Source organism: Eurosta solidaginis, chromosome 5 (assembly GCF_040869045.1).
Source record: "Eurosta solidaginis isolate ZX-2024a chromosome 5, ASM4086904v1, whole genome shotgun sequence".
NCBI lineage: Eukaryota > Metazoa > Arthropoda > Insecta > Diptera > Tephritidae > Eurosta > Eurosta solidaginis.
The window spans coordinates 211527408-211544087 of NC_090323.1; the positions used below are offsets into that span (position 1 = coordinate 211527408).

At 35.0% G+C, this 16680-nt stretch overlaps 2 protein-coding genes across 7 annotated transcripts in view; one reads left to right on the top strand and one right to left on the bottom strand.

Moving 5' to 3' along the window:
* LOC137252378 (probable serine/threonine-protein kinase ndrD) overlaps nt 1–9505 on the bottom strand; it is a 28100-nt gene extending 18595 nt beyond the window's left edge. For 2 of the 6 annotated variants that reach the window (XM_067787973.1, XM_067787968.1), the window contains exons 1-2: nt 8329–8649; nt 1414–1982 (exon numbers count right to left, since the gene is read on the bottom strand). In XM_067787973.1, the coding sequence (XP_067644074.1) occupies nt 1414–1894 (481 nt within the window). In that variant the 5' untranslated portion in view covers nt 1895–1982; nt 8329–8649. Of the gene's footprint in view, nt 1–1413; nt 2122–7755; nt 7802–8328; nt 8650–9171 lie in introns of those variants that run through there. The other 4 variants (XM_067787971.1, XM_067787969.1, XM_067787972.1 and 1 more) reach the window with 4 other exon arrangements.
* S6k (Ribosomal protein S6 kinase) overlaps nt 1–16680 on the top strand; it is a 182706-nt gene that overhangs the window by 131393 nt on the left and 34633 nt on the right. The gene's annotated exons all lie outside the window — the stretch shown is intronic.

The window sequence follows — 16680 nt, forward strand, 5'->3', positions numbered from 1 at the left end:
TTATTATTCGCCAATACCAGTTGAAGCTGCTGTTTGAGTTCAGTTTAAAAAATAAGATAATTTATTCTTTAAATTATTTTTACATTCAAGTACAAAAGTTACTAAAACTGCGATGGAGAGAACATTTTTTATAAAATTGTATATATATGACTTTCTAAACAATTTGCTTCATGACAAGGGGGGAAAAACTCCTCTCCTAATGAAAGTTTCCATTTTATTCTTCCCAAAATTGCTCATCTATATACATATGTACATAAACATGAAATGTTGTGCGTTAGTCTCGCTAAAGCTCAAAAACGGCCGACCGTTAATATATAATATATATGATGATATTTAAATTAATTACATCTGTTATGTGCATATGTTTGTAATTTATTATTAGAATGGCAATTAAAACGTCACACATAGGTAGATTTTAGACATTTAGGCGGCCATAATTGAATTTCTGAAATTTGCCACAATTACAAAAAAAATACTCCCATAGCTTAAGAATAGACAGGGGAACAGTAATTCTACCCCTTCCCATTCATCGCATACCTGGCGTTAGCTGCCAAGTAATCGGAATTTAGCTATTTCTGAAACGCGTGTTATGGTTTTTTTTTTTAACCTATGTGAAATCGCATGTTGATATTTTAAGTTTAAGACTAACATTATTAATGGTGTTTATGATTTTTAAAAGTTATAAATTGATAAAAACCCTATTTTATTTAGGATGGTGAAAAAAAATTTTTTTTTTTGATTTTTGGTGTTCAAAACCAGTTTTGTTATGTTTCCAAGTCCGTCCAACTGAAAATTAGTTTTGAACATGGTACTTGGCACAATTAGCTTGCCAACTGCATTAAATTTAGCTACAGATACTTGCAGATAGGAGGTTAGATAGAGGGTTTGATACACCCTTGTTGCTGTACAACATGAAAAATAGCCTCACTGCGCAGAAATTTTTTAGTGTTACACAGTGTAATATCTATTTTTTTTAATATAACCGATTATTTACACAAATTATTATAATTTTTCATTTATTAACCAGTTTTAAGAAGATATAGGGTATAAAATATTTTTGGCCGCCTAACAAGCCAACCTAATAAAACCGCACTGCGTTTTTTTTAGCGCACGCAAACAACCGGCGTTTTTTGCCCTAACCCAAATAAGTATGCGTTGCGACAATGTAAAGCATGTGTGCAAACGTCAAATCTAAATGTCACGCAGAAAAAATATTGGAAATCGAGTTAGGTTTCACGCAGCAAATTCAATTTGGGTTGCTCTCATACAAGTTGTATGTGCATGAGACATTTTTGACAGAAAATGACTTGCGTGCGTTTATATTAGGTTGGCTTGTAAAACATGAAAATCTACCTATGTGCGTCATTTGTATTATTTTGTACAATTGTTTCTTAACTCGATACAAAGCCATACCTACTTCTTTATCTAATGCAGAAAATTTTGCGCGAAATTCATTGCGATGTTGTTGTTGCTGCCGCTGTGCTCCACTCCTGTTGACTGCATTATTATCATTGCTTAAATAATTTTCATTTACAATTTCTCCAGCAACATTTATAGCGTTGTTGTTGTTACTGTTGCTGTTGTTTTCAATAGCGTGGTTATTACTTCTAATCTCAGTATTAGACGTTGTATTGCTAACAGATCCAATATGTGAATTAGTTATTGCTATATTAGCAGTAGGCATTTGTGCTGTTGCTGTTTTTGTTGCTATTGTTGCATTAACATTATGTTCGGCTATAATGTTAAATAAAATAATTGAAATTGCCGTAACTAACTGTAGGCGATAGTTGCCGTAATGTTTAAGGCATTTGTTGTATAAAAGTGGTTGTTGTGTCAGTTGGTTATGTCGTTGACAATTTTGTTTCTGTTGTAAATGCCGGCGATTATTGGGCATCTTGCGTTGCGACAGCCGATTTGATTTATTATCTATTTATGATTGTTTTTCTAATAGCTTTAGTGTTTTTAATGTCTATTTTATTTAACTTTTAAATGGTAGATCAATTAATTAAAAAAAAACACAAAATTTATTATGGTGAAATGTCGTTGAATTACTTATTTTTATACCTTTCACGAAAATGAAATGGTATATTAAGTTTGTCATTAATCTCAAAATTGTAGGTCCTACAGAAGAAGAGAAAGACCGAGCAATAAGTATACCGGAATGATATGTTTGACGATCTTAGTTTATTTTGCCATGTCCATCTGCCCGGATGTCTGTTCGAACGCAAACTAGTTCCTACATTTTTGAGATATATGAAATTTGGTCAGCGCGTATATTTTGGTCCCCTATAGACAAAGGAACCAACCACTAGCATATATCCCCCATACAACCGATTTTGCAGTAATATATACCGATTGCTCAAATAAGAAGCTTTTCGTAATTTCTTACCGATTTTAATAGTTAGAAGCTTCAAATTAAAAACTTTGGGTGATTAATACCGTTCTATTATTTATTTGATATTTACATATAAAACTTCGCTTAAGCCCTCAAAAAAATATTCATGAAAATTCCTGAAAACGAAAATAGGATTGATTTTGCGCCATAAAAGTTCTTCCTACAGAATAGGATACAAATTTACACTTTGTATATATAAAAAAAAAAAAAAAAATGTTAGCGCGTCCATATGCCCTCTCATATAAATTCGATTAATATGAAAGTGCCTGAGTTTCATATGAAAGTGCAAAGAAAAAGCACTTCCATATGAAGCCAAGGCACTTCGCTATGATATTCAAATTTACACTAATAAATCGACAACAAACAATTTTTCAAGAATATTGTAGCACTGAGAAAGATTTTAATTCAAAATTTATTCATTAAGCGGACCATCAAAATTCCTTGAACAATTAAAATATTTTTTTTTTTAATTTAAAAAAAGTTTCTGTGTACATATAACTTTTGTATATGCATTGTGATTTGTACTTCAGTATAAAAAATTTTGAGCAGCCCTAGTTATAGGAATAACTTTCTTAAAAATGGAGTAAATTGTATTAAAAATTTAATTGTGTAAATGTGACGGCAATGAATTTCGAGTCGAGGTTCACAACTTTAGAGGCGAGTACTCTTTGGCTGGGGTCCAATTTTTTTTCGTTTTGAAATTTCGAGGACATCTTTTATCCACAGTTCTTCAAATCTTCTTATTTTTTAAATAAGACCAGGGGTGGGCTTTTTTGCTTGTTTTTAAAATAAACGATTTGTTGGTATTGGCAATTTAAATTACAAATGAAAAATCAAGACCTGCGAGAAACTGCAAAATTGGCAGGTGATGCTTTGAACGAATTCAAGGCTAGGTTATGTTGAACTAGCCGGTCAATAATTTAAGGAAAAGCGGCAAAATGCTGACTCGTGCTTTGATTTTATCTTTGAGAAGGTTGTTGAAACGTGCTCCAAGTACGACATTGAAATCAAAAAGCCGAGTTTATGCAATTGTCAAAAACATTGCTGTAATATTGGACCTCAAGGAATTGAGGATTACACATTTTATGTGCCATTTCATGACACTTACATTTGTAACGTTCAAAGTCGCTACGAAAAGCTCAAATGAATTTTCCGAAGCTTTGGCCAGTTATTTCTCTTCAAGAATTCGATGAAGGACAATGCATAGTACTCTAAAACTATTATGGAGAATTACTTGATTGTTCCCAAAGTGATTTCGTCTCTTCAGTCAAAATGTGGTGGCAACGAATTCGCCGCATGCGTTGTCCCACCATTGTTTCTATAAAGAAATTTCTCCAAACAATTGAACTCCTTCACATACTGCTGATATTTTTTTTATAAAATATAGCATTTTTGCTTCGATTAAACTTCTTGTAGAACTTATTTCTTTAGCTCTTTAACTTTTTAGACCTTTTGTGTACCAAGTAGGCATATCATGTATATTATTTCTAATTTCTATATTTATGTACGGGTCCCTTTTTCGCTCTTATTTGGAATCCAAATCTATAAATAAAGTTTCGGTTGTAAAGATGGAGATTCGGGATATAACGAGCTTTGGGCAATTTTGGTCGTAGTGCTTTTGTTTAGCTATATTCTATTAAAATAATTTGTTAAAAATAAACGATTGTGAGCACACAAAGAAATCTATTTGTACTGTGGCACTATTGTGAATATGTGCACTGCATTACCGGCAGTCGCTCCCATACGCCAGATGGCAGCGCAAGCTGTAAGTTTTAATTGATTCACAGAACAGCTGATTTCTGTTGATATTTGATAAGAGACTTATTTGTATTGGTTGCGCAAGATGCGCACGGGTCCGGCTCGTGGGGTTTTCTTTTTCTTAAAAAGCATTTCTCTTTTTTAGGGATGAAAATATACCATAAAAATATCGATTCTTACTTTTATCGGTATTTTCTTTGTAATACATAATAACAAAAGGGGTTGACGGCACACATTCCAAAAGGTTGGAACAGATATTAAAATACGCATTTTGGCCTCGGCATCAATAGCCCGAGGATGGAAACCAAACATTTTATTTTCGTAAAGAAATATTTGTGAAAAGCAGGGTATAGTTATTGTGTGATTATTGTATTTTTTATGCTTTATTGAACCGGAATTACATACAACACTTGCCGCCTTGCTTCGCTTTGACAGCGCCATAAAGACGGACTTCTGTCGGATTTACATAGAACCTACGCCTGACAGATGAATTCAATGTATTGTCGCAGGTATATTTTGTTACAAAAAGTTTGTGAAATTTAAATGCAGAATAAAGTTAAGATGTTCAGGAGTAGGAGTTCGATGTTAAGCTGGTTTTACATAAACTCTTTGGTTGATTCAAAGCGAAGAAAGTGGCAATGCATTTAATTGTTGTCTTAAGGCGGTTTAAGGTTTATGTGAACGCCTCTTTTGTTAAAAATATGACAACTTTATGCCTCGCCTTATAATCTACATACTTTGTGTAGCAATATAAATTTGCGGTCATACATTGAACTCAACTGCCAGACGAAGCAATGCCGGAAAATGTTCTTTTAAACTCGGCAATAAACATACATGTATGCAGAAAGGTGTTCTGTGGAACGCGTAATCGGTGTCAGACCCACCAAGAGTTATTTTTAATAGTGCGACCGCGGTTTTAAGACGGTCCGGGGTAAATTTTTCAGTCGACCATTTACAAATTCGGATGAAAAGTAGGAAAAGTATGCAGCGCTACTCTTTTATAATATTTCAAGATTATAATTTAAGAAAATATCATATCACCTCAGCTGGAATAATTTGCGTCACTGAATACGAAAGCACTGAAAACTGCGAAAGGCGTGAATATAATCTCTTCAAGAGTTTATTCACCAGACTTGTGAAACAATTCCAAGTGTTAAGGCCGTTTCCTTTATAAGTAACGAGCCGTACCCGTGCGCATCTTGCGCAACCAATCTAAAAGTCTCTTATCAAATATCAACAGAAATCAGCTGTTATATCAATCAATTAAAACTTACAGCTTGCGCTGCCATCTGGCGTATGAGAGCAACTGTCGGTAATGCAGTGCAAACATTCACAATAGTGCCGTAGTACAAATAGATTTCTTTGTGTGCTCACAATCGTTTATTATTAGCAAATCTTAATATATAAAAAACACGTGTCACAACATTTTCGGCCGCGATGGACTCCTAAACTACTGAACCGATTTTGAATTTGTTTTGCACCCCGTGTGTAGTTTGATCTAACTTGAGACATAGGATAGGTTATATCTCAGTTTATAGTCGCAATATTATTTTATAGTAAATTTTTTATTTGTTTATACGTAATAATAAAATGTTACGTATACGCAGTGGCACTCGTATTTTCAGGTGGTGCGGATATACTTCCGTGTAATTGCTTGGTGTTTAATTAAACAACCTGCTTATCAATAAAAAATATTGTAGCGAATGATATCAAGTATAGCACATCCCAGGCCCGCCGAGAGGGTGTGTGGGGGGGGGGGGTTTCTTAGGGGGCCCGCGATTTAGAGGTACTATGACATTTTTTTTAATTCAGGAGAGTCTTTAGTTGTGTAGAGGGTAATTTCCATACCCCTGGGTGACTAGGGTCTCGAGATATTGGCCAAAACGTGGGCCAGTGAATGCCTAGACAGTGTTTATACAATATGGATATCAAATAAAAGCTGTTGATGAGTGCTTTAGTACAGAGTAATATATTATCCAGAGACGGACTGGGACTGGGATTAGGACTAGGACTGGGGCTGAGACTCGGAGTGGGACTGGGACTGGAATAAAAAACAAACATACCATCCTCTGGGACAGGCAATAAGGGATGCAGAAGAAGGAGAAGAAATTGAGAGAAGAGAAAAGAGAGAAGGAGGATGAGAAAAAGATATAATGAGACGAAGATGGAGATAGATGAAGCGAAAAAGACGGAGGGATGAGTGAATAAAAGGATTAGGAAAAAGTGAAGAGGGGGAGGGCAGAGTCAGACGGAAAAAGCTTATTAAAATGTATGCAGATAGGCCAAATTTAGGGCAGGACAACGTCTGCCGGGTCTTCTAGTTTTTTTAATACAATATAGCCAAACAAAAGCACTACGACCAAAATTGCCCAAAGCTCGGTAATAGCCCGAATCTCCATCTTTACAACCAAAACTTTATTTATAGATCTGGATTCCAAATAAGAGCGAAAAAAGGACCCGTACATAAAAACAGCAATTACAAATAATCAGGGCTGTCATGGAATCCAATTGTTGTCGGAATCGGATTTGAAAACGACAAAATAATTACTTTGGTGTCATGAAATCCAACGTTATCGGTTTAATGTTAGAATTGGAATTAGTGTTGGTTTTAGGTGTCACAGAAGCCGATAATATCGATTTTGCTATCAGAAACAATCCAATCAGTTAAATGCTATTGGATTTCATTTTTTCCTAGTTGTATTTCTCTTGCAGTTGAGTGTTTTCTAAAAATGCAAGTAAATAAAGGTTTATTTTATAAAAATAAATGTAAATTTACATATATTTTCATTCTTAATAGGGGGAAACATAAAAATTCAATGCAAAAAAGTATTTTGACTGTATTTATGGAGAAACATCCAGATATTGCGAAGGGCTTCACGAAGCACATCATCTAAAATCGTTGGCACCGTGCTTCTACCTACACTCATGCTAGAATCCTTGCTAAAAGTCGTAACGTAGCTGCTAGTTGCAGCACTGGCAGAACTTTCGAGCGAGTTAAGCATCCTTCAATGGTGTCCAATACCATTCGGAAAGCCTCTTTGCTTATGCGATAGTATGCAATGTAACTGCAAATACACTATACATATCTAGAAACCCACATTAAGAAATAGTTTTAATTACGCTGTCTCTGGAAACTCAAATGGATTGCTGCGATCTCTCCAAAATTTTCCTTTTGACCTTCTAGCAACTTTCTTCTTCCAATAATATAAATGCTACAACTGCTGATGTCAATAAATTTATTTATTTCTGTTTAAATGCACAAAACAACTATTTTATAAAATTTTGCCAAAAAAATTAACATCAAAATTGCCGGTGCACCGCAAAACAGCTGATTCGAACATCGGTTTTATTTACATTCGAAAAGAGCAAAACCAATACGGTTTTATGACACCAGTTTAAATCAATATTGGTTTGTAATTCCGACAAAACGCAAAACCGACTTGGAGTCCATGACAGCCCTGAATATATATGATAATCAAATTGATAAATTTGTTGTTAAATCGATACAATTAGTTTTTTTTCCAGATACACACTCAGTACTCGGTGCAAAAGTATCGACTAAAAAATTTTCTTAGTATCGGATCAAAAGTATCGATACCTACTTGTAGTTACTAGTATCGTTTCATCCCTACTATTTTTCTTTTAGGCATACAATGATATTATGTACATACATACATATATGTATGTAAGTAAATCTTTTTGTACATACATACATATATGTATGTAAGTAAATCTTTTTGTGAAGTTCTAGATTTTGACTTTCACCCAATTAATTCATTGTAGTTAATTTCTTTGTCGTTTGGTCGGTTCATAGTCATGTTATAGCTGACGCTGATTTAATTTTTGTTTCACTGCATTTTTCGCTTGTTTTGGTTAATTGCCGTTCATAGCTTTGCTGCAAAAAAACTCGACTTTTTAAAGTTCAAAGCGCATGCGCGCGCACCAATTGTATGATTTGTTGCTGAGCATGCTTTTGCTTTCTTTTGTTGAACAACCTATTTTATTTGTTTATCGCACTTATGTATGTATGTAAATTCGTTGATTTTGTTTTTTCTTATTTATTAATTTGCACTTGTTTTTATATTTACTTAAATTTATTTATTAAATTTTTCTGTTTTCATTCAACTATTTTCATTCGTAGTGCTTGATATTGTATGCTTTAATGAATTGTTTACTTTTTCAATCAAGCAAAATTGCAGGTGTGTACAATACATACATACGTATGTATGTAATACACCAACTTTGTACCCCGTCTGACTTTCTACTTTAGCAGTAAAGTAAATATTTGAAATAAAGTCGCGGCAACGCGCCATAAATTTGGCTATATTTGAGCTAAACTTTTATCTTTTTGTGGCTTAATTTCTTGCAACGAGTTTCTACTCCGTTGGTTTTTCATAAAACGAACCGTTTATGTTGACTGCCGTTTGCAGACTGTTTTCGGGCTCTTGGTGTATGACTCCAATTGTGTAAAATGGCTATCAGCTGAGAAAAACTTGGCCACTCAACGGCTGTTTTGTGCGTGCTTTCTATCTTTTTGTTGTTTGTTTCCGTTAACAACTTGGTCAGAGATTGAGGATTGAGCTGGCAAGAGAGTTACGTTCCACATACATAAGGTTTATTAAAATCTATTGGTATTTGTGTGTACGAGGGTTGCCTTTTATATTTTGCGCCTAATAATGATAACACGGTCAAATATTAAGGAAACATTTTTTTTTTTTTTTCAAAATATTCTCCATCCAAGTCAATACACTTCTGCATTCGCTCGAACTAATTTTCAAAGCACTTCTGCCACTCAGAAGAGGCCACCTCTAAAATGAGCTGTTTGAAGGCTTTTACAGCTCCTTCAGGCGTTGAAAAACGTTGACCTCGCATTTTTTATGTTCGGGAATAAAAAGAAATCATTAGGTGCCAAATCAGGGCTCTAAAAACTTTTGCCAAACAAATGGTTGTATACCACTCAGAATTGACCGTTTTATGCTTTGTTTCCGGCTCATATGCATAGATCCAAGAATCGTCACCTGTTACGATGTCATAGACGCGCTTTGATCCACCACGGCTAAATTTCTTCAACATTTCTTTACACCAATCGACATGAGTCCTTTTTTGGCCAATTGTCAAATTATGCGGTATACAACGAGAACAAATCTTTACGACCAAATGTTCATGCAATATTGAATGTATGCTGGTCCCACTAATGGATAAGGATGCCTCTATCTTGCGATATGTCACATGACGATCTTGTATTATCAATTGACACACATCATCGACTGTTTCTGGCACAACCACCATTTTTAGACGACCTTCACGAAATTCGTGCTGCAAAGATTGGCGGCCACGTTGGAACTCTTTGTCCTTTCGTTTCACAGTGGCTAAGTGCGGTGATGCAACACCAAAAGTAGAAGTAAGTTGATTGATGCACTCCTGTCTCAACAATCCACGTCGAAAATCGTAGTAATGTTCACGGGTTAATTCCATTTTTAGGCAATATGAATTTTTAAACTCCCTATAAATAAACACAAATAAAACTCGTAAGTGAAAACGTTATATGCAAGTTTATACCAAAAAATACCAAACTTTACGATAACAAGTAAAAGTAACTAAGTTCGAGTGTAACCGAACATTATATACTCAGCGTGAGCTTCAATTGCAGATTTCATTTCAGATAAATTACTTTTCTACATAACACGTGGCACCGCCGGTTTAAAAAAAATATCTCCCCATTTCCTCTTACAATAAAAGTTGATAAGTGAAATATCATTGATTCAAAACTATTTTTTGCTAAATTATAGCTTATTATTCCAGTTTACGACCCTTTTAAACTTCTTCTATAGCTAAGTTGCCGTGGTCTTTAACCGATCCCGTCCATTTTTACTATAAATATTTTCTACTATAGGAAAAATTTGTGTACCCAATTTTATTACGATCCTTTAATTTTTCTTCGAGTTATGGCTCCCGAAACATAGAAAATTGCTTAGTCATAAAAGGGGCGGTGCCACACCCATTTTCAAAAATTTTAGTGTTTTCCAATTTAATGTTATAATTAAATTTAAAAAGTAAAATTCTATTGATACAAAGCTCTTTTTCGCTAAAATATAGCTTACTATTTTCGTCTAGGTAGGTAGGTAGGTGAAATGGCTACGACCCTGGTCGCCCAAGTACCTATTTAAAGCCGTTTTGATGCCATGTAACTCGTCTAAAAACCTACGGAATGTTAGGGTCATTGTATTACAACCAACCAGAGTTGTTGATAAAATTAAGAATATTCGGGATTGCTGTCACAGATAACACTCTGAGGTCTTCTAGAAACGGGGTTCCAAGGAACCTTAGCCGGGCTCTACCTAGAGCCGGACATTTACACATAAAGTGTTCTACTGCCTTCCTGGAATTTGGAGCTTTGCAGCTTCTGCAGTATTCGTTATACGGAATGCCCATCATTTCCGCATGTGTACCTACTGCCCAATTACCGGTGCAGACTGCTATCAGTTTGCGTGTGTTAGCTCTGGATTTGTTCAGAAGACTTCTCGTCCTCTTTCCATCATAGTTTGGCCAAATGGATTTTGATATTGCACAGGTGGTGATGTTATTCCACTTTGTTTGTGCTTTCTTCAAGTAGAAGCTTTGGCGTGATCTTTAACCTATCTCGTCCATTCTTTCTAGAAATATTTCCTGCCATAGGGAAAATCTGTGTACTCAATTTTATTACGATCCGTTAATTTTCTGCGAGTTATGGCTCCCGAAACATAAAAAATTGCTTAGTCATAAAAGGGGCGGTGCCACACCCATTTTCAAAAATTTGTGGTTTTTCCTATTTATTGTTATAAATCCACTTGGGAAATGATATAAAGCTCTTTTTTGCAAAGATATAGCTTATATTATTCGTCCACGACCCTTTTAAACATCTTTTATATAAAAGTGGGCGTGGTCCTTAACCGATTTCGTTAATTTTTCTTCAAAGCATTCCTTATAGTAAAGGCAACTTTTGCCAAATTTTGTTACGATAGGTTTAACGATTTTTGATTTATGATTAATAATATTTGTAAAATTAATTTTATCACAAGTGGGCGCCGCCACGCCCATTTGACAATTTTTTTTTTAATTTTTATCAAGAGTCTCAATATCAGTCCACACGGCAAATTTCAACATTCTAGGTGTATTATTTACTAAATAATCAGGTTTTTTGTATTTTCCAAAATGTTATATATATAAAAAGTGGGAGATCATCCGATTTCGCTCATTTTCAATACCAATCTATTCTGGGTCCAGATAAGCTAGTGTACCAAATTTGGTGAAGATATCTCAATATTTTCTCAAGTTATCGTGTTAACGGACAGACGGACGGACATGGCTCAATTAAATTTTTTTTCGACACAGATGATTTTGATATATGAAAGTCTATATCTATCTCGATTCATTTATACCTGTACAACCAACCGTTATCCAATCAAAGTTAATATACTCTGTGTGCAAAGCACGCTGAGTATAAAAATATCTAATTACAGCTAATCACATGTAGTGTTGTCAAAGCGCAAAATACAAAATGCAGCCCTCGTATATTACTTATCATATTGCCCATTTACTACGTTATGCATAAGACATACATATGTTGTTTTGATTACAGCAATGCAATTGAGTTCAGCCGATTGATTACTATGCGCTTTGATTTATTGGCTTATTTAAAGTAGTTTCTTGACCATTTGCGACGTTCAATGAGCCACGAGTGTGTAGTTGTTATGTTGTCTCACGTGTGTATGCATGAAGATAAAGTAAATCTCAGTCAAAATGGGCCAGTCATTGTACCATTTTACTGTAGATTAAATATCAACAAGCCAAACAGACTAACATATTCTAACGAATTTTAGGAAATTCTCGATAAATCTGCGCCTTCTGTTAACGTTTGAATCACTGAGCTGTCAAACAAACAAACGCAAATGTTCTGTATATTAAATATTCTTTATTAACGAAGGTACTATGGTCGTAGATCTTCACATTTAAATGTATTCGCGTACTTCGCTTATAGCATATTAAAATCAAACTGATTGATCATCACTTTCACTGAACTGTTTGTATAAACTCAGTTGCCTATTTAACCTATTTTTCCCAGCGCCTAGACCTTTTCTGAACAGCCCTCGATTCGTTTCTAATTTACTTCTCTCATCTGCTACATCTCATATGTCTTCTTTGTGTATGGCTAAATAATGTCATTTGCGCGCTTTGTTACTGTGTAAATGTGTGAGTAATGTTGTCTGCTCTCTAAGCTGTTGTGTTCATGTGTGCGTAGCTATACATATTGAAACGAATTTAGGGAATTTCTGATATTTATGCACCTTCTACTAACGTTCGAATCGCTAAACTGTGGAATAAATCACTCCAATATTCAGTATTGCAAAGTGGTCTTTATTTAGATTACTTTGGGAGTAGTAATTCACAATTATACTTCACAGCCAATAGCGTGTTTGAATCAAAATTGATTCCTGATTACTCAGCTTGCGCTACTTTTATACTCTCCGTTGCTTCGTTCGCATATTTCTCCCAAGGTCTAGACGTTTCACCTTCCATAACTTTTGTATCTCCTGCTTGGTTACCATCTATATACATGTATATGTGTAGTTTATGTTTTTCTTATAGCCATATGCGGGTGTATGTGTGAGTACTTCGGCTGATGATTACATGTGTTGGTGAGATATCTCTTCGTTGCCTTGTATGTATGTGTGTAAATGATGATTGATTTGTTTTACATACACAAGAGTGGCAGCTTGCTTTATTGTTGTTGTGCCTTTATTGTGCCTATGTTGTCTCATCGGTTTACATTGCTGTTGTATTTGTGCAACATTTATTTACTAGAGGCATAGTGACGTGTCGAATCTTCAAATATTTACCACAGTATAGTTCACGAGCAAGGTAAGAATTAATAAAAAAACCTTGGCAGCTACATCACCGTTGACAGATATAAACTCGAGGATGTAAAAGACTTAATATTGTAACGAATTTTGGAGAATGCCGCTTATGTGAAACCTTCTACTAACGCTCGAATCACTGAACTGTCGAATAAATAACTCCAATATTCCGTATTGCAAACTGGTCTTTATTTAGACTACTTTGAGGTACTTCACAATAATACTTCACAACTAATAGCGTGTTTAAATCAAACTGATTACTCAGCTTGCGTTGCTTTTATACTCTCCGTTGCTTCGTTCGCATATTTCTACTAAAGTCTAGACCTTTCGCTTTCTAGAACTGCTGTATCTCTTGTTTGGTAATTGAGTTACATATATGCGTGTGTATGTGTGACCAATGACCACAAGTGTGTGCGTAAAATATCTCTTCGTTGCCTTCTATATATGTGTGTAAATGATGATTGATGTGTTCATGTATATACGAATGGCTCCTTCATGTTTTTATTGTTGCGTGCCTTTATTTACTAACAGCTTAGTGATGCTAAAATTCGCCACAATATATTGGAACTAGCATTAACAACGAAAACAAGCTTAGCTTAGAAATCAAACGGAGAGCAGACTTTGCCAATTAGTGCTATTTAGGAATGAGTAGTCAACCAAAAGATAAAGTCCTTTCTCGACAAGTATCAAAGGAGCTATTAAATGAGCTATATGAGCTTTACGCAGATAACATAGTGCAGCAAACAAAAGCCCAAAGACTTTACTAGCTATGTTATGTTATGCGAATGAACGAAGACGCCCCGGCCAAAAATTATTTCTATCGACTCACGTAGGAAGACTCAATCTCGCTTGGTGCTCCCAATAGGCGTCAGTTATAGAAAACCTGGGATAGTTGACTGGACTTGCCACGCAACAGTTAAAATCGCAATTAATGATGATAAAAAAAGAAAAAAATTATAATAAAAAAATTTTTTTTGAACTGAGCTCGTCGCATACGAACTGGTAGTAAAAAATAACAGCGAAAGTTATTTGCAAATTTCATAACTTCTTAACGAATTTTCTTCTTTTTTTATTTTTGTAATTGCAAAAAGAAATCAATATGAGATTTGAAATGGTATGAGAAAATCCTGAGTGTAAGTGTAATGTGTAAACGTAAGTAAATGCACGCGCGTAGTGTAAGGTATTGGTACACTGTGTGGAGTACAAGAAAATGAAAGCGTAAGTGTAATCACTATACTGTAGCGTAATGTGAGAACAAGGTACGTGGTAGAGTTCAAATGAGCAAAATCATATAGCAACTCAAGGCAAACACGTTACCTACATATTAATTAAAGCCTCTGAGCATAGACACAGTTTTTATGCATGCAAGTGCACGAAGAAAGTTAGACACTGCTGTTTTGTTGGAAAAAATTTAGAAAAGATTTAATGACAAACATGACCAAATGCTAGATTTGTATTACTGATACACAAAGACAATACAAAGATTTAAGTATGAACGAAGCAGATTCCACTCATCCAACTTCCCAGAGATGACATGAGGAAAATAATTAAGTTTTAGAAGCGCTTCAAAATAGAGCTGGGGAACAAGTGTACGTGCTGCACCTCCAGAAATGAAGCGCTTCACCAGGAACACAGTATAATATGGTACACCGATGCCTTGAAGACACCGGAGGGCATAGGAGCAGGGATCTTCGGCCCCGAACCAAAATATCCCTACCACTCGGAAAATATCCGAGCATCTTCCAAGCCGAAGTTTTCGCCATAAGCCGGTGTGCAGAGATAAACTTACAGCGGGGATATACCAACGAGAAAATCGCTATACTCTGCGACATTCAAGCTGCGCTCAAGGCATTATTATCTTCAGTTGAGATTAAATCATCAACAGTCCTTGAGTGTGTAGGTAGTTAAAAAGTCTAGGAGTCAATAACACCATCCGTTTAGCATGGGTATCTGGACACAGAGGAGTGGATGGTAACGAGCAAGCGGACGAGCTTGTAAAGTTGACAGCGGCCGAAAATCCAATAGGACCCGAGCCCATCGTGCCAATAGGGTCACATAAAATAAGGGAAGAGTTTAGACAAAAAGACGCGTGCCTCAGAGAACAACACTGGCACGAAAGTCCAGGACTTCGGCAGGCAAAGACACTAATAGGAGGGTACAACTCAAAGCGATATAAAGCTATAAATAACCTCCCAAAAAGTAGCCTTAGAATTTTAACAGGCATACTCACAGGTCACTGCGGGCTAAAGAGCTATGTGCATAAATTGGGCATATCGTCAAGTAGCCTCTGTCGATTCTCTGGTCGCGAAGATGAGACTGCAGAACTTTATAAGAAAAGTAAAAATAACTTGTGTCCGTTAAAAATGTGTCTTGTCTTTATTTTTTACAGCAACTAATTACGAAAGAAGTAAAAAAACAAAAATATCAAAACTTCATGAAGTCATGGAGAGGTTAAAAATATTGTAACGCATTTTGGAAAATTCCGCTCATTTGAAACCTTCTGCAAACGTTCAAATCGCTAAATTGTCGAATAAATAACTCCAATATTCAGTATTGCCAACTGGTCTTTATTAGATTACTTTGGGCGTAATACTTCACAATTATACTTCACAACCAATAGCATGCTTAAATCAAAACTGATTACTGATTGTTCAGCTTGCGCTGCTTTTATACTCTCCGTTGCTTCGTTCGCATATTTCTGCAAAGGTCTAGACTTTTCACCTGCCGAAGTCCTGGACGTATAAAATAATAATCGGTAATTATTTACAAATTTTAGAGATGCGGGTATTTTTTTCATAGAAAAAGTTCCACCTCTAGAGTGTAATATCTATTTGAAAGCACAAAATAAAAGAGAAACGTAAAAAATTCGTCAGAAAATAATCTAGTTCCCAGGGATGGAACCTATGTAAAAGCGTAGATTATCTATTGATGATTTATTGTAGATTAAATTAAATAAAAGTGTTTAATCGACGAGTTATCCATTTGCTATCGAAAAGTTTTGGATTTATCATCGAAAAACTTTCGATATGTTATCGGATTGTTACCAAAAGATCGCTTTTTATCAAAAATTTATCGATTACTTACCGAAAAGTTATCGAATTTTTATCAGAAGAATTTGTTTTTATAAATTTATAGATTTGTTATTGGAATGTTACCAATTTGTTATCGGCGTGTTATCAATTTAGTTATCACTGTTAAGAATGTGCGTATGTAAGTGGATAAGAAAGTTTGCAATTTAACATCACGGGTAATCGGTCAAGCCCTTCAAAATAAGCAGCAGGTAGCAGGTCAATATACCAATTTTGTTTGTCTGACCTTGAAAATGCAGCACGTTATTATGAATCTTTTATTTAACAAACAAACATACATAAATACCCACATTCATACATATTCACTTTAGTGTAAACATAGCAGGGCCATGGCCTCATTAATTCCGTCGAGCTGTGAACTTATCAACCATCTCAGTTTCCATACTTACTTTTCTATCATCAATAAATAAGTATGTATGTAGTACATATACATATATATATATATATATATATTTATCTACGAAATTGTATAAAATTAGAGATTTTAATAAATTTTTCATAAATCATGTTAAATCAACAGCGAGATTAATAGAAAAATTACGTG